The 21,154-nt window shown below is 45.6% G+C and overlaps 2 protein-coding genes across 2 annotated transcripts in view; both read left to right on the top strand.

Annotated features, from left to right (window-relative positions):
- The window catches only part of thbs4b (thrombospondin 4b), a gene marked incomplete at both ends in the record, with an annotated part of 11,387 nt that extends 1,836 nt beyond the window's left edge, over nucleotides 1-9,551 (top strand). Inside the window, 21 exons of the mRNA XM_080528756.1 lie at nucleotides 799-996; nucleotides 1,507-1,754; nucleotides 2,042-2,141; nucleotides 2,312-2,394; nucleotides 2,489-2,540; nucleotides 2,648-2,799; nucleotides 3,013-3,150; nucleotides 3,350-3,427; nucleotides 3,654-3,806; nucleotides 3,958-4,062; nucleotides 4,175-4,282; nucleotides 4,542-4,701; nucleotides 6,714-6,832; nucleotides 7,108-7,160; nucleotides 7,306-7,499; nucleotides 7,709-7,887; nucleotides 7,993-8,041; nucleotides 8,145-8,341; nucleotides 8,852-9,024; nucleotides 9,173-9,312; nucleotides 9,493-9,551. Coding sequence (XP_080384882.1) covers nucleotides 799-996; nucleotides 1,507-1,754; nucleotides 2,042-2,141; nucleotides 2,312-2,394; nucleotides 2,489-2,540; nucleotides 2,648-2,799; nucleotides 3,013-3,150; nucleotides 3,350-3,427; nucleotides 3,654-3,806; nucleotides 3,958-4,062; nucleotides 4,175-4,282; nucleotides 4,542-4,701; nucleotides 6,714-6,832; nucleotides 7,108-7,160; nucleotides 7,306-7,499; nucleotides 7,709-7,887; nucleotides 7,993-8,041; nucleotides 8,145-8,341; nucleotides 8,852-9,024; nucleotides 9,173-9,312; nucleotides 9,493-9,551 — 2,738 coding nt within the window. The remainder of the gene's footprint in view (nucleotides 1-798; nucleotides 997-1,506; nucleotides 1,755-2,041; nucleotides 2,142-2,311; nucleotides 2,395-2,488; nucleotides 2,541-2,647; nucleotides 2,800-3,012; nucleotides 3,151-3,349; nucleotides 3,428-3,653; nucleotides 3,807-3,957; nucleotides 4,063-4,174; nucleotides 4,283-4,541; nucleotides 4,702-6,713; nucleotides 6,833-7,107; nucleotides 7,161-7,305; nucleotides 7,500-7,708; nucleotides 7,888-7,992; nucleotides 8,042-8,144; nucleotides 8,342-8,851; nucleotides 9,025-9,172; nucleotides 9,313-9,492) is intronic.
- A 3,659-nt stretch (nucleotides 9,552-13,210) lies between these two features.
- On the top strand, nucleotides 13,211-16,733 carry slc14a2 (solute carrier family 14 member 2; the record flags this gene model as incomplete). The annotated part of the gene is made up of 8 exons (XM_080529463.1): nucleotides 13,211-13,322; nucleotides 14,148-14,337; nucleotides 14,577-14,705; nucleotides 14,902-15,031; nucleotides 15,132-15,197; nucleotides 15,634-15,781; nucleotides 16,084-16,218; nucleotides 16,672-16,733. 8 exons carry the CDS (start codon nucleotides 13,211-13,213, stop codon nucleotides 16,731-16,733), a joined length of 972 nt encoding a protein of 323 aa, XP_080385589.1.
- Between the last annotated feature and the right edge of the window lie 4,421 nt (nucleotides 16,734-21,154).

Raw genomic sequence — 21,154 nt, forward strand, 5'->3', positions numbered from 1 at the left:
GACAGAGGGGAGAGGAGAGGAGAGGAGAGGAGAAGAAATAAAGATATTATCTAGGGATCTTGCTTAGCAATCTTGGCTGAGGGCAATTTCTGGAAGCATTTGGGAGCAATTGAGTCCCCTCACGGCAGCAGGCCTTGTAGGCAGCAGTAAAGGGCACTTGTATATTCATGTAGTGTTCAGACTCTCCACTAGTGATGCCGGGCACATCGTCCTGTGGTCTGCTGTGTTCCTGTGTGACTTGATCTGAGTCAGAACTGTAACTTGGAGAGATTAACTCTTCAGTGGTTCGACATCCCACTCTCTAAGCACCACTCTGTACCTTCATCGTTATTATACAAACATCTTCATCACCATCAATATTCTGGCCGTTTCACAAGTCACGTGGTCCGCTGTGGCTCAGTTGGTAGAGCATTGCGCTAATAATGCTTAGGTTGTGGGTTCGATTCCCGCTGGGACCATATTCTGAAAAATGGATGCACTCACTGCAATGAAAGTCGCTTTGGATAAAAGTGTCAGCTAAATGGCATAATATGATATATTAAGTCATGTCTCAAGGTTTTGTTTTGACCCAGCCAACAAACTCATCCTGATGATGCACTCCATCCAGCCAAGTCTACTCCTAGCCTTCATAAGTGTTGACTTATAGTATCCCCTCCCCTCGGTACAGTGCATCAAAACGTCTGACTTGATAATCATCCCTCTGTTCAGGTGTGATTGAGTGCAGAGTTTGCTGAGCTGCAGTTTGTAAATTCATCAGGCCATTACTCATGTGCTTTCTTTTCATTTTCCCCTGTGCAGTGTACGACCTGCTCACATCACCGGACTGTCTGCCAGACCTTCTGCAGGGAGGCCTGGCCGGGCAGGCTGTCAACGAGGCCTTCATCCTCACCTCATTCAAGCTGCAGCCTAAGACTGGAACCACCGTATTTGGCCTCTACAACCCCAGGGACAACAGCAAGTACTTTGAGTTCACAGTGCTGGGGAAAGTCAACAGAGGTACATAGAGGCTGATAGTACCCCACGTATTTAACCTATTACTATTTTTGTCTCTTCGTCTGTTCGTCTGTCTGTCTGTCTGTCTGTCTGTCTGTCTATCTGCCTGTTTGCCTGTCTGTCTGTCTCTGTCTGCCTGCCTGCCTGTCTGTCTGCCTGTCTGCCTACTTGTCTGTCTGTCTGTCTGTCTGCCTACTTGTCTGTCTGTCTGCCTGCCTATCTGTCTCTCTGTCTGTCTGTCTGCATACTTGTCTGTCTGCCCTTCTCTTTTTGTTTTTAATCAGTAAATTCTCTCTCTCACTACATACCTACGTACATTATTAATTTATTCAATTCAGTGACCCATTGACATACAGTACTCCTCATTACGTATCTCACATCCTCTCTCGCTCACCTCGTTCTCCCACTTCCTCCTTCTCTCCCTCTCTCCCTCTCTCTTTCTCTCCCTCTCTCCTTCTCTCCCTCTCTCCCTCTCTCCCTCTCTCCTTCTATCATTCTCTCCCTCCTCCCCAGCTGTCCTGCGTTACCTGCGGAGTGACCGGCGGATGAGCTCGGTCACCTTCAACAACCTGCCTCTGGCCGACGGCGGGCGCCACCGCCTCCTGTTCCACCTGAAGGGGCTGCAGGGGGGTCCGGGGGGGGTGGAGCTGCATGTGGACTGCAGGTTGGTGGAGACGGTGCGGGACCTCCCTGCTGTGTTCCAGGGTCTACCGGCGGGGTACGGCCTGGTGGAGCTGAAAAACATGCAGGTCAAAGAGCAGGTGATGTCAGCGGCGTAACTAATGTACTGTATCTTCACCCAAAATCAAGGAAACCCAATCCTTGCCTAATCCTTAACCCTTTAAGCCTAGCCTTCCTCATTGGTTCCAGTCTGTTTCCGCTTTAGTCAACTTCTTTGTGTTTGTCAACAACATAGGAGTTGGGTAGAGTAGAGACAGATCTATAGGCTGGCCAAAACCAAACTCTAGCCCCTGTTGTGATCTATCCCATAATAACAATGATCTCATCCAATAACATGAAGATTGTTGGGCTCGTCTAATTCCTACAGGACGAGCTGCAGGAACTCAAACTGGTGGTCGGAGACACTTTTGAAAACGTGGCCTCTTTACAAGACTGCCACCAGCAGAGAGACTCAGTGCAGACTCTAGGTAACCAACCAACTTGTTTACCTGTTGCTATGTCACCCAACTGCTGATCATGACAACAATGCAATGGTATCCAAAACAATGCTCAATGTTTAACACAGACTTGACTTGAATGCAGCTCTTGGCAAGCATCTACAGAACCCTTTAGATTCTAATGCTGCTCTCTCATGCAGGGCTTAACACAAAGCAGCTGTCAAATCAAATGCTTGAGCTGACCAAGGTGATAAACGAATTGAAAGATGTCCTGATTCAGCAGGTAACTAGTCAACTCTAATTCCCACGAGACCAGTTCAACTCCACCTCCTGACTGGTACACTCCAAATAAAACATGTTTTTGTTGCTTCCAATAGGTCAAAGAGACATCTTTTCTCACAAACACAATCTCAGAGTGCCAGGCCTGTGGTAAGATTCACCATTTAATCCGGAATTATTTTTTATAAAGCTTGACATGTCTTTGAAAAACAGGAAAACAGAAAAAATGTAATTATGGTCCTGTGGTGTATTTGAAGGACTGGGCGGATCAGAGATTGTTAAGCCAAAATGCGCACCGGGTGTCTGTTTCCGTGACGACATCTGTATTGAGACAGCAGACGGGGTGGAGTGTGGACCCTGTCCTGATGGGTACACAGGGGACGGCTTCAGCTGTGACGATGTGAATGAGGTAGGTGTGTGTGTGTGTGTGTGTGTGTCTGTGTGCGTGTGTGTGTGTGTGTGTGTGTGTGTGTGTGTGTGTGTGTCTGTGTGCGTGTGGGTGTGTGTGTGTGTGTGTGTGTGTGTGTGCGCGTGCGTGTGGGTGAGTGTGTGTGTGTGCGTGCGTGTGTGTGTGTGTGTGTGTATATAGGTCTTACCAGATCTTCTCTGTGTTTCTCTGCAGTGTCAATTTAACCCTTGCTTCCCTGGAGTGAAGTGTGTGAATACGGCCCCAGGGTTCCGTTGTGATGCCTGTCCTCTGGGCTACAGCGGAGTAGCAGTGGAGGGAGTGGGCGTGGTTTATGCGCAGAACAACAAACAGGTTGGTCAAATACTTTGAATTGTGTGTATTGTATTGTAAACTGCAATTCTGCCTTTTGGCTGCAAATGTGTACATTTTAATACACCATTCTGTACCATCAAGGCCCATATTGAAGGCCCAATAGGTGGGTACGATAACTAACTTACAGTACTGCTATCTCATCATCATGGAAATGACTGAGCTGATTTTCATCTTTTAGATCTGTGATGACATTGACGAGTGCAAAGGACCTAACAGTGGGGGCTGCACAGACAATTCTGTCTGTTCCAACTCTATGGTAAGATAGAGCTAAAGATGAAGAAAGATGGGTAAAGATGAAGAGCGTCTGACTGCCTAGTAAAGTATATGTACAGGATATGTATACGTATCATTTAGTGTTTAACTGATAGTAATTTACTGTGTATTCTATGTGTGTGTGTGTGTGTGTGTGTGTGTGTGTGTGTGTGTGTGTGTGTGTGTGTGTGTGCGTGTGTGTGTGTGTGTGTGTGTGTGTGTGTGTGTAGGGCTCATACATCTGTGGGGGCTGTAAGACAGGCTTCGTTGGAGACCAGGTAAAGGGCTGTAAGCCAGAGAGGAGCTGTGGAAACAGTCTGACCAACCCCTGTGATGTCAACGCCGTGTGCAACATGGAGAGAGACGGCTCCGTCTCTTGTACGGTGAGATACCCGAAACACATTGCTTCTGAGAACACACAGACACACAGACACACACACAGACACACAGACACACACACACACACACACACACACACACACACACACACACACACACACACCAGCCTCTGAAGCGTTTCTCTCATTTTCTCAGTGTGGAATTGGATGGGCTGGTAATGGCTACCTCTGTGGGAAGGACACAGACATTGATGGATACCCTGATGAGAAACTCAAGTGCAAGGATATCGAATGTAAAAAGGTAACCATGGTTACACAACTACACCACAGCCTCTGTGATCTACCCCTGTCATGTTAAAGGAACTGTCTGGTTGTGTCGGAAGGGTAACTATTGAAAAACTATCTGTCGACAGGATAACTGTAAGTACGTTCCAAACTCGGGCCAAGAGGACGCTGACAAGGACAGTCTGGGAGATGCCTGTGATGAGGATGCTGATGGAGACGGTATCCTGAATGAACAGGTAGGTTCACTACACAGTATATCTTTAAAAACATTATGTATACATACAGTACATATGCACACATGCCCACATACACACACGCACACACACACACACAGAGACCTCTGTGTGTGTGTGTGTGTGTGTGTGTGTGTGTGTGTCTGTGTACCGTCACCTCTGTGTGTGTGTGTGTGTGTATCATGACCTCTGTGTGTGTGTGTGTGTGTGTGTGTCTGTCTGTGTGTGTGTGTGTGTATGACCTCTGTTTTCCCTCTGTCAGGACAACTGCTGGCTGAAGCCTAACGTGGACCAGAGGAACAGTGACAAGGACAGTCACGGTGACGCGTGTGACAACTGTCGTATGGTGGAGAACCCAGACCAAAGGGACACCGACAGCGATGGCAAAGGAGACTCCTGTGACGACGACATGGACGGAGACGGTAGAGACACACACATCACTTCACCTGACCCTAACACTGGATAACAGTGCCAAAAGTATCACTGATGTTTTTCTTTTCGCTTCTGTTTTATTTTAAAATATAGCATGTAAAAAAGGTAGGCACTATAAGCTATTTGCTTCAGCCTACACTTTTTCAGTATTTTTTTCCCCTTTTTTTTCTTGTAATTATTATATATATATATAATTATATATATATTATAATTACTTATTAATACTGTATGTATTTTCTCTATGACTGAAATAAACTTCTACTACTACTGTACTATCTCTACCATCAACATCATCAACATCTCTACCTCTATCTCTACCTCTCCACTGGAGTACCCCAGGGTTCTGTCCTAGGGCCCCTACTCTTCTCCCTCTACACCAAGTCTCTTGGCTCGGTAATCTCTTCACATGGGCTCTCCTACCACAGCTACGCAGACGACACTCAACTCTTCCTGTCCTTCCCCCCGTCTGATGTACACGTGGCAACCCGTATCTCAGCATGTCTCGCTGACATTTCAACTTGGATGGCTGACCACCATCTCAAGCTCAATCTTAACAAGACCGAGCTCCTCTTCATTCCCGGGAAAGCCTGCCCTCTCCAAGATTCTCCATCACAGTGGAGAACTCTACTGTAACCCCCTCCCTGACAGCCAAGAACCTTGGAGTGATCCTGGATAACCGACTTTCCTGTGCGGAGAACATTGCAGCAACGGCTCGCTCCTGCAGATTCTTCCTACAACATCAGAAGGATACGACCATTCCTTACCAGAGAGGCAGCGCAACTCTTGACCCAGGCACTGGTCATCTCCCGCCTGGATTACTGCAATGTACTCCTGGCTGGGCTCCCCGCTTCAGCCATTAGACCTCTGCAGCTCATCCAGAACGCTGCTGCCCGGCTGGTATTCAACCTCCCCAAATACTCGCATGTCACCCCTCTCCTTCGCACCCTGCACTGGCTCCCAATAGCAGCTCGCATCAGATTCAAGACCCTGGTGCTTGCATACCAGGCAGCTAAAAGGACAGCCCCTGCCTACCTGAAGGAAATGGTAACCCCCCAAACCCCTGCCCGCTCACTCCGCTCCTCCACCTCGGCTGGCCGACTGGCCCCACCTCCTCTACACAGCAGTCGGGCTGCCCGATCACGTCTCTTCACAACACTGGCTCCCCGCTGGTGGAATGAGCTTCCCACGGCTGTCAGAACGGCAGAGTCACTACCCATCTTCCGTCGTAGACTGAAGACCCATCTCTTCAGGTTACATCTTAACTGCTCCTCCTGAGACATCTTCTGACCCTCACCACTACGTCTCCTAAAGACACCCGCTTTCCCCTCTACTCTTCCTGCAACGAATGGTGGATTGCTGATTCACATGCTTAGTATTCAAATGTATTGATTGTAAGTCGCTTTGGAATAAGGCGTCTGCTAAATGCCAAAAATGTAAATGTAAATGTAAACATCAACTCTCAAGCTAACGTAAACAAAAGCCTTGGTTGTCGCTACTGTAGATGACTAGGGTTTTTATAGAATTCATCTTTACCTCAGGCGGCTTGACCTTTATTCAATTACAGTTCTGTTGCTTCTCTGAAAGAGCTTCTTCTACTAATGGGAAATCTCGTCCGTAGTCTACTGTAATTACAATTCACTTACATTACCAACACAACAGTGCATCCATGTGGCTCAGATAGTGAACTACAAGTGAGTAGAAACAGCATTATACAATAAGTTCAATCCTATCAATGAGTGTTAATTCAGCATCATTGGTTAAGAAATACAAATCACTTCTAAACCATTTTGACATTTGCTATAGGCTAACTAACATTTTACTTATACACTTTCACAAGTACTTATCCCACCATGGAGATCTGCAGACCATAGAAGGAGAACAGCGCTCCAGTGTTGGCTGAACATGAGAGCGTCTGGAAGCACAGACATGGATTTCTCACACTGCTGGGACTGAGACAGGTTGTACGGGTGACCTCAAACGTTGTCTTTTGATTGGTTGCCAGGTTTGAAGAATTTCCTGGATAACTGCCAGCAGGTCATCAATAGGGACCAGTTGGACCGGGATGGAGACGGAGTGGGAGATGCCTGTGACAGCTGCCCTGATATACCAAATCCTAACCAGGTCAGACCACGGGAGAGCTCTGAGACCAGACCCACTCCACTTCCTTTTCTCTTTTTTTATTTTTTATTTTATATCTTTTTAGGGCATTTCTGCTTTATTGGGATAGAGAGAGTAGAGATTGACAGGAAGGATGGGTGAGAGAGAGGAGGGATGACATGCAGGATAGGTCAATGGCTGGAATCGATATATGTACAGTATATAGGAGAGGATATGGACTTGTTAGATGGGCTACAGTGTTGTAATGTGTGATAACCAAACATGTGTTGTGATTGCAGTCTGACATCGATAATGACCTCGTTGGAGATTCTTGTGACACAAACCAAGACAGGTGAAAAGGAAATATTTATTTCTGACTGATTTAATCAATCAAGTATATTTCTCAGAGCATTTAAACTTTGATGAAAAAATATGGATATGTGAGGTGATCTGACCCGGTCTTTCCTGATACCCTCTGTGTGTCATATCTCATGTAGTGATGGTGATGGCCACCAGGACTCCAAGGACAACTGCCCCCTGGTGATTAACAGCTCTCAGCTGGACTCGGACAAAGACGGTCTGGGTGACGAGTGTGACGACGACGATGACAACGATGGCATCCCTGACTTCCTGCCACCTGGACCAGACAACTGCCGACTAGTGCCCAACCCCAATCAGATGGATGACAACAGTCAGTCAATATCATGGCTATGATACAGTAAAACAGACAATACTTTTATCCAATCGGGACTCACTGAGTGAGGAGAATTCTGCCTGAAACTCAGCGACACAGAGCAAATAAAAGCACATTCATTTTACAGTCATTGAGTCATTATAACCTTCTATTTGAGCTGTGTTTCTGATCAGCTTGGTCATGTCCGTCTTTCTGCTGGCCCACAGATGATGGTGTTGGCGATGTGTGTGAGTCCGACTTTGACCAGGACAAGGTGATAGACAGGATCGACAACTGCCCTGAGAATGCAGAGGTCACGCTGACAGACTTCAGGGCCTACCAGACAGTGGTGCTGGACCCTGAGGGCGACGCCCAGATCGACCCCAACTGGGTGGTCCTAAACCAGGTAAGATCATCATTTACAAAATGTGTACAAAATGATGGAATAATAAACTGTGGATGCATCTATCAAAGCACAGATGCTATAAGTGTCTCCTCGTCTCTGTCCTAGGGAATGGAGATTGTGCAGACCATGAACAGTGACCCAGGACTTGCTGTTGGTAGGAAAAGCCTTCCTACATTCATTATTGACTTCCGTTGTCTGTCTCAAAACAAAAAGTAGTTGAAGACCTACATGTTAAAGGCCTTCGCTGTGTTTCCTAGGTTACACTGCGTTCAGTGGGGTGGACTTCGAGGGGACGTTCCACGTGAACACAGTGACTGACGACGACTATGCTGGCTTCATCTTCGGCTACCAGGACTCCTCTTCCTTCTACGTGGTGATGTGGAAGCAGACGGAGCAGACCTACTGGCAGGCCACACCCTTCAGAGCCGTGGCTGAACCGGGCATCCAGCTCAAGGTGAAGTGGACCACGCCCGTCTGAACATTAGGGTGTCTGAACACCCTGGTTTTGGGGTGCCCGTCTGAACACCCTGGTTCTATGAAGGAGAAAACGAGACATCACCAACGTTTGGAGGATACGCCTTCCTTTGGCGGTTCACTCCTTGACTGCATGCCTACAAGATGGTGACACTAAGTGAATAAAGGAGAACTACTAGCTCAAAACTAGAACCCTTCTCTACTTTAACCATCTGTCCTTAAAACACAATTAACAAACCACCATAATCATTTACCATGAATGAATAGGAAAATCTTATGATCATCTACTTGTCACTGAAGCTGCTCTAAATCAAGCATGGTCTAACCGTAAATAAACACATCAATTAATTTTTGGGGTTTCAAATGTGGATTCAAACTTATTAAAGAGTCATCCTGACCTAAATTGTTCCACACACCCTCCACCTCTCTGCATTTCTCACTCTTTCCTCTCTTCCTGCCCCTCCCCCTGCCCCTCCCCCTGCCACCCCAGGCTGTGAAGTCTCAGTCTGGTCCAGGTGAGCACCTGAGGAACTCCCTGTGGCACACAGGTGACACCAACGACCAGGTGCGTCTGCTGTGGAAGGACCCACGGAACGTCGGCTGGAAGGACAAGGTGTCCTACCGCTGGTACCTGCAGCACCGCCCGCAGGTCGGCTACATCCGGTGAGTCAGCCCACGCACAACGTGTGTGTGTGTGTGTGTATTCTATATTAATTCTGTTTAGGGATGTATTGCATGTTTATCTGAGTGTGATGTTGTCTCTGCATCCATCTCTGCAAGCCAATGACTACTGTCTGTTGTTTTTGCGCAGGGCACGATTCTATGAAGGGACACAGTTGGTGGCTGATTCTGGTGTGACCATTGACACCACTATGAGAGGAGGACGACTGGGTGTCTTCTGTTTCTCTCAGGAAAACATTATCTGGTCCAACTTAAAGTACCGCTGCAATGGTAAGTCATGGCTTATATATGTAAACTATAATTTGTGTCAATACTCAAATAATTAGACACACATGCGCACACACACACACACACACACACACACACACATACACGAACACACACACACACACACACACACACAGATTTAGATAAATTATTTCGATCTAAACATACCAATGACCTCCATAGATACCATCCCTGAGGATTTCCAGGAGTTCAGCAACCAGCATGGCGGAGACTCACTCTAATCCTACAGAGGGACCTGAGAAAGATGAGACTAAAAGAGGGACAGTTTCTACACACGTTTATGTGGTGTATTTGGTGTGTGTGTATACATACACAATGTTTGTACTGTACTGTGTGTGGTCTGTGTTTCCATGATGTACATCCTCCCTGCCCCCCGAAATGTTGTCTTCCTATGTAATCAGTCTCTTCTGACTGAAGTAGAATGGAATAAGATGTCGATGATAGATAGGAAGTCAATAAATATGATGATTTCATAGCATTTCATACATATCAAGTTCCTTTACGTTTCATTCCGTTTTTGAACTCATCTTGCATTGTCATCCACATACAGTGTCGACCATCATATAAGCTTAATTTTTTTCTGCCAGAACGTTTATAATCAGTGAGATCCCTCACTCTGAACAGTGTCTCAACACACAGTCAGTGAGAGAGGAATGTTAGATTCTCTGGACTTGGTCCTCCTCACTCTGACCCCAGCTATAACAACAAGACCAGTCCTGATCATGTGCTTTTTAATCACTGATTATCACAGTATTGGACCTGGCTTTGGGCTGGAAGCAATTGGAGACTCAAGACTGTTGCTTGAATTCTGAAACGATTCCAAAAACAATGTACTCCTCTGCCTGGGTTTTGGTCTAGATGTACATAAGTGATTGAGAGAGCTCAAGTTCAAGCCCCTGTTGATTCTTTTATAATGTGTAATGTTATCAACTGGAGAATTTAAAATAAAAATGTTATAAGAGGTGGTGGTGCATTGTTGTTTTTCTTGATTATCAGCAAGAACAAAGTTCACATCTTTCTCAAGACTTTCACTGGCCAAACGTTCAGGTCAATAGGCCGCAGAAATGTGACCATGTATCATATTTAGTGCCTTTTCATCAAACAAAGAAAATAACGCCATTAACCTGAATATGACTGAAGCTGCCCTGATCCATGTGTATTCACATCTCAGATCCGGCCGACATCCAGGGTTTGGACCCAGCTTTTGATTGGGATGAAGTCTGGTCCAACATACTGATAGCCTCCAGGAATCCTGACCACTAGCAAATACATTACAATTTCACACATAGAGTTTACTTAACACCCAAGAAGCTCTGTTTAATGAAAATAATTCCTAACCCAACTTGCACCCTGTGCGCTACTAAGGCTTATGGCACTTACATACACATGGTCTGGGAGTGTCCTCCAGTGGCCAGTTTTGGGGAGATGGTGGTCTCTAACCTCTCTGAGATGTCTGAGACTAATGTGGCTTATTCACCCAGTGCACTTATCCTAAACGACCTATCCAATCTGGGCTTGCCTCTGATCAAAATGCGAGGGGTATTAGCCGGGCTTACAGCAGCGAAAAAACAAATTGCTACAAGCTGGAAGCCTCCCAATTCCCTCTCCCGTAGAGTCTGGGTTCTAACGTACCTAGATATAGTGTACCTAGAACTTTCGGCAGCCTGGGTGCACAGGGCGAAAGAGTCAACATTAGTGATGTGGAATTAGATCTCGTTAAGCCTCAAAAGTCTGAATAATCGCCTGATGGGGTGGATGGCCTGGATCCCAGTGGGGGAGGGGGGAGGAGAGCCGTCAGTTTTCGCTTTTGGTTTTTAGTGTGTGGGGATAGGGTTAAAGTGTGGTTTAAGAGGGAAACACTCACCGCCACCATCAACACAGCCGCAGTTGGCAATCAGAGGTGATTTAGAACATTTCCGGATTCTGATCCCTGATTATCAGCTACTGGGCATTCATTAGTTCAGAGATTCTGAGGGTTAGGGTTAGGGTTAGGGTTTCTGTGTTACTGGTCTGTTTTTCCTTTGAACAAATCTCCAGTGGATATGAACAAGGTCTTTCCTATGGTTCAATGCTCAAATAGGTGAGATTAAGAATACTGAATGAACCTTTGAATGTTACACATGAATAACTGTAACTATTTCACCTCTATAAAGGGTGTGTGTGTGTGTGTCCTATAGTTGTGCAACTAATGAATCCATTGCTCTACTATGCCCATTATGTTCAGAATGACCTTGTGTGTGTGTGTGTGTGTGTGTGTGTGTGTGTGTGTGTGTGTGTGTGTGTGTGTGTGTGTGTGTGTGAGAGAGAGAGAGAGAGAGAGAGAGAGAGAGAGAGAGAGAGAGAGAGAGAGAGAGAGAGAGAGAGAGAGAGAGAGAGAGTGAGAAGGGACGTGCTTTGAGGTTTGTTATTTGTGAACAGTACGTGGAGGGGAGGGGGGAGGGGAGGGGTTAACAGACTAAACAGAAGGGATTCCAGGAGCTGTATTCATGGAACTCTGGACGCCTGGCTCATATATCTCAGGTAAGGCCGATTTAGCATAGAACTATCATTAGCCTGCATGTAGACTGTATGTGTGAGATGCATCAGAGCATCTGAATTCATGCTGGTATTGATTTATGTTTGCTTTTATCTGAGAAGTATCAGATTACTTAATTACATTGAACCTCAAATAGAACCTCAGAAGACTCTAGAATGGCACATCACTTCATTGTGTGATTGTTTTAGTGAGGTTTGTGGTTGTTTTTATCCAGCTTAGTGAGTTCATCCAGGACTTCTGAGACCAAAACTGGTTGAAAGGAGAAGCCGGTGACGTGGTGACTGAAGAGCGAGGCCATGCAAAGCTTATCAGTGACAGCTTATTTTCCATGGACTTTTTCCAGAACTTTTCTTTGCATCAGAGCCACAAGTTGTGAATTTCTCCTTAAAATCCTTTCCTGATCGCCTGCGTGGTTTTATTTCTGCATTGCCTAAAGGCCAGCCAGTCGACAGGAGACTGAGAAGATCTAGCTTTCCTCCGAAAAGGCATTTTCTTGATGGATAAGCTCATGAGAAAACCAGGGGTTATAGCGGTTCTTGCTCCGAAATCTTCTCAGTGGGGCTGCATGTTTATCAAGGATCCGGCTAAATGTATTCTTGAAATAAGAGCAGGCATCATCAATGGAGGGGATGAGGTTAATTCTGTCCCAATTCACACCTGCAATGTCTTGTAGAAAGGCCTGCATATCAAACTTCTTCAGAGAATGTTTGGTCACAATCACTGGTGGGTGTTTGCAATGTGCATGCAATGGCACAGTGATCACTCAGATCTTCACTGAAGACTCCAGAATGATAATTAGATAGAGTGTTAGTAAGGATGATGTCAATTAGTGTGGCAGATGAGGGAGATTTCAGACTGTGTCTAGTAGGCTTGGATATCATTTGAAAGATTGTTGATGCGTGACTGTGTCTGGGCAGTACAATAGGCAGTACTACAGAGTGAGAGTCACAGTTCCGACATGGAGAGTGGAATTAGTTCTGAAGCAGACCTGGAAACCTGGTTTCAATGCTGTGGTATTCAGGATGGTATACAGGTGGAGGTGTGAGGATAGTTAGTAGTTCTTAGGTCCCGGGGTTCTGTGAGTGAGGTCACCTTTGTTCCTGGGTGCTGTTGTTGAAACGGATTGTAGTAAAATTCCGCTCTACACTTTTGATTAATTTCACTCCATTTGCGTGTGGGGTTTGGGGTTTATTGTCCAGCCAATCACATTCATTGGCAAACCAATGCACAGCTTGGGTTCGGTTACAGTCTGGGAGGGTGATGAAAGAGCATGTTAGGAGTATAATGTAATGTTCTGCTAAAGCTGGTCTACAAGAAGTGAAACCTCTAATGGAGACCCCAGTGATGGAAAAGGGGGATCAACCTCTGGAGGAAGAGGCGCCCACCACCTCCCGCCTCGGCAGAGGGCTTGGGTTCCTCACGGGGGATATGCGTGTCTGTGGAGAATGGATGAACAGTAAGAGATGTTCCATGCTTCCCTTAAGTAACACATGTTAATGTTGAATCTCAGGTGCAGGGATGAGCAGCAGCAGGTATGATCAATCAACAGGTTTATTAATCGAAGGAACAATATTTTATTTATTTATTTAATTTATTTATTTACCAGGGACAGTGCACATTAATCAACAAATCAGTTTCCACATCAATGTAAATGCGCCAGAGATAGCTCGTGAGCTAATTTCCATCTGTAGTCCCTGGACTAGCAGCATCAGAGAAGAACCTCCAATTGGTAGTAGCCTACTGTTGATAGATTTATAGTAATATCAGTTTCCACACAAAGGTTTGGCAGAGACTTTTTGGTATATTTTGTTAATAGCAAAGCATATCTGATTATCTGACTCCAATGAAATTAGCACTATGTGCAAAGAATTGTGTTGAGTTTGTGAATTGAGTTTGTGCTGATTTAGTGCAAGAAGGATAAAGTAGAATGACTCAAAGGAGGAGTCATTTAATAATATTGTATACTTATGCAACTATTACAAGGCCAATATTTCATGTAAAAAGAGTAGATTTCTAATGGAGAGAGAGAGAGAGAGAGAGAGAGAGAGAGAGAGAGAGAGAGAGAGAGAGAGAGAGAGAGAGAGAGAGAGATCACAGGTCATTCAAAACAATGCTACTCGCAACATGATGAGAACCTCACCTCAGTCTTATAATTAGCCAATCATGTTCTATGATGCATAAGATCACACATGGTTGTTATACAAGTCAGGTGAAGGGGTTCGCCTGCGCTCGTGTGGGTGGAGTAGCGGTAAAAGAGCCGTCTGTGTGTCTCTTTGGCCAGGGCAGGTTGTGGTGGTGCAGCTGGTGGACTGGGTGCTGCGTGGGGTGGCGCAGGTCATGTTTGTCAACAACCCCCTTTGTGGGCTGCTCATCTCAACTGGCCTGCTTCTGCAGAACCGCTGGTGGGCCCTGAACGGACTGCTGGGGACCCTCTGCTCCACAATATCTGCACTCCTGATCGGACAAAACAGGTAACCTGCTTCCCTCTTGCCCTTTATCACCTGGGAAAATAGGTATTTTCTGTCGCCTCTGTCAATCTGAAACTCCATTTGCACTCGCTGTATGACTCCCTCTCTTTCATTCTCAATCTCTCGGTATGTTGTCGTTTCTGCACCCCACTTTGTCCTTTTCACAGCATTTTTATTTTTCAGCTACTGTAGCTTCTTTCTGAAATGTTGATTGGTTTTCTGTTTTTGTCCCATCATTTCAGAGGGGCCATATCTGCTGGTTTGTATGGCTATAACGGGACTCTGGTTGGTATGCTGATGGCTGTTTTCTCTGCCAAAGGGGACTGGTACTGGTGGCTTTTGCTCCCTAATATGTTCATGTCCATGCTATGGTAAGTCACTTACAGTACTTACAGTGGATTGCTTGTTTAATCTGAAGTAGCCTAAACGCATTGTGGTAGAGCTGCATTCGCTAACATAAACAAAAACATACACACACCCAACACTTAATTTTTTGTACAATAGTTTACTCCTCCCCCTAATCAGTGATCCATATCCTGCTTCCTGTGTTTGTGTGTTTCTCTGCAGCCCCTTTGTCTCCAGTGCCTTGGCTTTAGTCGCTGGAAAATGGGACCTCCCTGTGTTGACTCTGCCCTTCAACATTCTGGTGTGTCTGCACATGGCTGCTACAGGCTCCAGTCACCCCTACTATCCAGCGGTACGGTACCGCACACGCACACACACACACACACACACACACACACACACACACACACACACTCTCTCTCTATCTACCAAAATACCCACCCTTTCCACAGGTGGTGATCCAGCCGAAGTCCTCCCTACCTCTGAACAGCACCTTGACACACCCCAGCATCACCCAGGTAGGACAGCAGCACCGCGCGTATGTGTGTGTGTTTAACAACTCTACAACATATCTCACTTACAATACAATAAATAAAACCAACTAAACCAAATAAGGAATTTTCCTTGAAACAGTTTTACTGAATCTCCTCATTTAGCCTACAGACCTTGAAAAGAAATGCCTTTAACGAGATCTTATTTAGTAGGGGCTAGGATTACAGTAGTGAGTGGCGATGAGATGGCCGTAGTTGTTAATTCTCAACTGTTAAAAATTCAATTTCTCGAGTCCTCCACTCGCTTCCTACTCAAAACGCATTGAAGATCTAAGTCCCTCCCCTTAAATATTCCCCTCCAATCATTTTTGAGAAGGAAGCGAGTGGAGGACGGAGGAGAGGACTCAAGGAATCGAGTTTCTAACAACTGACAAAGTGCCAATTACCTTCCTGGTTGGTACAGCTCTTCCTGGCCCTGCCGGTCGGTGTGGGTCAGGTTTACGGCTGTGACTGCCCCTGGACAGGAGGCATCATCATCCTGGCACTGCTCATTTCCTCCCCTACCATCTGCCTCCATGCCACACTGGGCTCTGCTGTTGGCATGGTCTCAGGTAAGTCCCACTCATGTAAATGTGTACTCCTAATGGAGACAGGACCATAATAATCACCTACTCATACACAATGCTTGGATGTAATGACTAAGTGAGGACATGGAGAGTTTCTAGTCATTTAGGGGAATGATTAGGTACTGTAGGCCATTTAGTGGCGCCTTCTCTGATTAACAATCCCAATGGATATGCCATTACAGATTAGAAATAGCTCTCTTAAAGTGGACAATAGTAACTAATCCTCTGATATTAATAAGCACCTAGCAAATATGCGATTGTTCTATGGTGTGTCCCATTTGATGTAGGTCTTGCCCTGGCTGCTCCTCGTGAAGACATATACTCAGGACTGTGGGGCTACAACAGTGCTCTGTCCTGCATCGCCATTGGAGGGATGTTCTATGCATGGACATGGGAGACTCATCTGCTGTCCATTACTTGTGGTAAGGATTTATAGTACAGGCATTTTGTGAGAAAAGAGGGGGGAACCTCAGACAAATTGCCGACAGAAAATCTTTCAACTGTTTATTGCTAATAAATGTCTCCTATATGACATATAAAAAGTCTTAAGAAATCAAAGTGGTGGAAAGTATATTTGTCTACCATAACCTGGTAACACGTTTTTGCTTCCAAAAATGACATTATAAAGCTTTAAAATGTTGAAACTTTAATCGAATCACTAAATTAATATACTTTTATACAAGGCAACATAAATTGGCAGTAATCAACATTAATATAGGCATTGATTAACAACAATTGAAAACAATATTATTAAAATATCACTTTTATGTTACTTTCAAAATATTTGTGACTGGTAGATTTGCACTAATCAACATGTTGGCACTATTGAACAAAAACGTAAACATGTTAACTTTTAAGTAAAACGTTATCAGTAGGTGTCTGGTTCATCTTCACCATCTTCATCATCATCATCTTCATCACATGCAGCCTGAGATGAGTTTGCACACCCCAATCCTTTGCAGTTGCTACATGTAACAGAGCACTCAATGCCATGCTTCTTGCATGTGCACCTCAGGCTAATGCAGTCTGTCTTGCAGGTGCATCTGATGAACCGGAGGAGTTCCTGTGGAGCTGGTGGTAAGTCAGTTTGGACAGGGACAAGCCTCATCACTCTCTTTCCATCCCCATTCTTGTGGCAGGAGTTCATTTGAGGTTCCCTTCCACTGCTGCACCTGGTAGGACACACGAAGACTGTGGTACTTCGCTGCTGCTGACGTAGGTGGCAGACTCTGCGGCTGCACATGACAAAAGCGATAGTGTCGTAGAGAGTCGAGTCCCTCCCCAGGTTTCCCATTGTCCAGGCACAGCAAAGCATTCTCTCCTGCTGACACAACTGCTGTGGTAGCTGACTGTGTGTCAAACACTAGCTTGCTCACAGAAGTCATCACTGGTTGTGAATTTCTTGAGGGGAGCTCCTTTCCCAATGCCATAAATACGGGAGGTAGTGTCACACCCAGTTATTGCATGGATGAAGAGGATGTGAGGGCAAACACTGGGCCCCAGCTGCTGCTTGGCGGCCTTGATGTTCCAGACACGTGGCTTCTTCATGCTCTTCTTTGCCTCAGGTTTGAAGAAGAGGTCATGTGACTTGAGGTTGGTTTGGTATATGAGGAGGACGAGTAGATCTGTATCATCACCAATGAGCACAGTGTTTGTTACTGTGGCAGACTGCACTGCTTTTTGCACAATGAGGAGATCAGCATCACCTGGAGCATGGTACGTCTGACAGTTCTTCTGTAGGTGACCACTGAGCATGTTGATGAACTGCTGCTTGTTTGTGTTGTTTGAAAGGAACAGGTCTTTATTCATCGTAATAGGCATGTCTTCATCCATGGTTACGGCTGCTCCAGTCCTCCCACCTGCTCGCCTGCGGTGTGTCATGTCTTTTGTGGATGTGCCCTGATAACCGTCGAACACAACAACTGCCTCTCCATACTTCCTTGTGACATACTCGCTGTACAGCTTGCAATGTCCTTGTATGTGGATCCACATGTCCATACGATGCGCTGAACCAATACTCCACCATCCAGCACATACTGGACTTTTATTCAGAATTGTATTTTTCAGACTTTTATTCAGAAATTTTATTTTTCTGACTTTTATTCAGAAATTTTATTTTTCTGACTTTTATTCAGAAATTTAAAATGTTGGACTTTTATTCAGACAATTACATTTTTTGACTTTTATTCAGAAATTAAAATGTTCTGACTTTTATTCAGAAATTAAAATGTTCGGACTTTTATTCTGAAATTTAATTTTTCAGACTTTTATTCAGAATCTTATTTTTTCAGACTTTTATTCTGAAGCATGGTACTGTAGGTCACCTACAGTTCTTCTGTAGGTGACCACTGAGCATGTTGATGAACTGCTGCTTGTTTGTGTTTGGAAGGAACAGGTCTTTATTCATCGTAATAGGCATGTCTTCATCCATGGTTACGGTTGCTCCAGTCCTCCCACCTGCTCGCCTGCGGTGTGTCATGTCTTTTGTGGATGTGTCTGTGTTTCCCGGAAGGTCAGGTGTGAGGAGCTCCCAAATGGCATCTGCTAGCACTGGCTTCTGTGGCTGTCGAAGCAGCAGGGAGGTGTCAAACAGCGCTGGAGGATAACTACACAGCTCATACCTGAACACTGGTGCCAGGTCTCATACCTGAACACTGCCAGGTCTCATACCTGAACACTGATGCCAGGTCTTGGGAAGCTTTAGCAGCAATTATGAGTCGCTGGAAAAGTAGTTGAGGATCCACCTGCACTGCTTCATCATCAATCTTGACTGAGGACTTTATACTCATCGTGATTACCTGCTCCTTCTTCTTGAATGTGTACTCAGCAGTAGTCTGTCCCTCCATGCTGGCCAAGATGGTGTTTCCGATGATCTTTGCCTTTTCAACATTCACAGAATGGTGCGCATGGACCCCAGTTGAGACACTGCGCAAGCTTGAATCGGAGCAGAAGGGGTTTCTCTCTTGGAGTTCAGAACTGTCAGTGTATCCTTCATGTCACATGCTTGTCTTGCATCTGTCATGTCCTTGTTCTGCTCCCCAGTGTTGTGGTTCACCCCTGTCAGCTCTTGCATGGCATTGTTGACTTCAGCACAAGCTGGCATGGAGAGCAGCCATGTCAAACGTTGCTGCTCTGTCATCCCTCGCCCTCTTGTGAGGCCACCACAGGTTTTCTTACTTCTCATCAGATAACGAGATCTACAGACAGGCCAGCCCATGAGCAATCACTTCATCTGACCACATGGAATCCCTCTCTAAATCTCTGGTAGACATCTGGATGTTCCAACTGGACCCGCCTCCGCCATCAGACCTCTGCAGCTCATCCAGAACGCTGCTGCCTGGCTGGTGTTCAACCTCCCCAAATTCTCTCATGTCACCCCTCTCCTTCGCACCCTGCACTGGCTCCTGATAGCAGCTCGCATTTGTTTCAAGACCCTGGTGCTTGCATACCAGGCAGCTAAAGGGACAGCCCCTGCCTACCTGAAGGAAATGGTCACCCCCCAAACTCCAGCCCGTTCACTCTGCTCCTCCACCTCGGCTGGCCGACTGGCCCCACCACCTCTACACCAACACGGCAGTCATGCTGCCCGATCACGTCTCTTCACAACACTGGCTCCCTGCTGGTGGAATGAGCTTCCCACGGCTGTCAGAACTGCAGAGTCACTACCCATCTTCTGTCGTAGACTGAAGACCCATCTCTTCAGGTTACACCTTAACTGCTCCTCCTGAAGACACCCGCTTTCTCCTGAAGACACCCGCTTTCCCCCTCTACTGTGTCCCCTAAACAAAAAACCCTTACAGTATTGAACACTTTGTGTGGACATCAGACAAGAAGACATGCATAAAAACATTATTTAACATGGGCGTCAATGGGAAATTGTGGCATCACCAGTTTCAGTATTTTTCAATACTTTCCACCACTTAAGACTTTTGATATGTTATGAAGGACATATCCATGAGACTAGGACAGTTGAAAGAGTTTCTGTTGCAATTTGTCTGAGGTCATATTGTATAATGCCTGTACTATTAAGCCCAACACCTTCATTCTGCCCGATGCATCCTGAAAACAATGAACATTCAGTAGGTCACATTTGTACAGTAGGTCAGATTAGTAATATTGATTCATCGTGCTTGTTGAGCAAAATGTTGATTGTCTACTTTCAGCCTTTTTCTGCGCATACATGTTCATGGCCATCTCAAATCTGATGTCTATTGTAAGTATTTAAAGTGTCAATTTTTTGGGACTTGACAGAGTGAATTAAGCCCATATTAGAGCTTTTGAGGAATAAGAATAAAATAAAATCCATAAATGCCAACAAAACTTGAAGATATCGAGTCGGACCTAAACCTTTTTTCCATGTAACTTCCTTTTAGTTTGGGTTACCAGCATGCACCTGGCCTTTCTGCTTGTCAACCCTCATCTTCCTCCTCATGTCAACGGAAATCGAGGCGGTGTACAGACTCCCTCTATCAGCAGTGACGTACCCTGAGGAGAACCGTTGGTACTACAGGGAGAGGAGACACTCAGAGAGGGCGGGGGTTCACCACAACCACAACCAGCAGCAGCACCAGCAGCAGCAGAGCAGTACAGATGAGACAGTACTGGAGGAGAACGAAGATATAAGACCACATGTCATATCAGTGGGGTAGGGGAAGATGTTAGTAAGCTTATATGGCAAGAAACACACCCAGCTAATTTTATAGATAAAATATATAGTATATTATTTCCTCTTTGGTGCTATGGTTCACACACATACAGCGTGGCCATTTCTGTGTCATGATTTCATTATCCAGCAGAGGGCAGCATTCACTAAGGGAAGCCGCATTGCTGCTGTGTGTTTGAATGGCTGAAATCAATGACTCATAGAATATTAAACCCTTTCTTTTACAACACTGGTCTCTTACTCCATTTCTCCTCATTTTGGGGTGAATACATAGAGATTGGAACCTTAGTTTTCTCCCGAAGCTCATTTCTCTCTGGATGTCAAGAGGGATTTAAAATGCAGTCGATTACAGCAATGCAGACAGGGAGCAGATGGGTTGAGGTGCGTTCACAAAACGTTCCTCCAGCAAAAAAAAAACTGCTTTTCCCAGGCAGGCATCATACATCACTGCCTCCCCTTCCCTGGCACTCAGACAGATTCATATCATTGAGAACGTTATTGATGCATCTGTACGCAACACTCTCTGAAGAGCATCCTCTGTCCCATCTGATTACCTTACCGTGTGAGAGTGGGAAGAGATGGTGAGAGCAAGAGGGAGGAAGGAAAGCAGGAAGGAAGGGAGAGAGGGGGATGAAAAAAGATGGGATCGGACAAGGCGACCATAAAGTATCACTTTAAAAGATGTGCTGATTCAC

Source organism: Nansenia antarctica, assembly GCF_963989245.1.
Source record: "Nansenia antarctica genome assembly, chromosome: 4".
Taxonomy (NCBI): Eukaryota; Metazoa; Chordata; class Actinopteri; order Argentiniformes; family Microstomatidae; genus Nansenia; species Nansenia antarctica.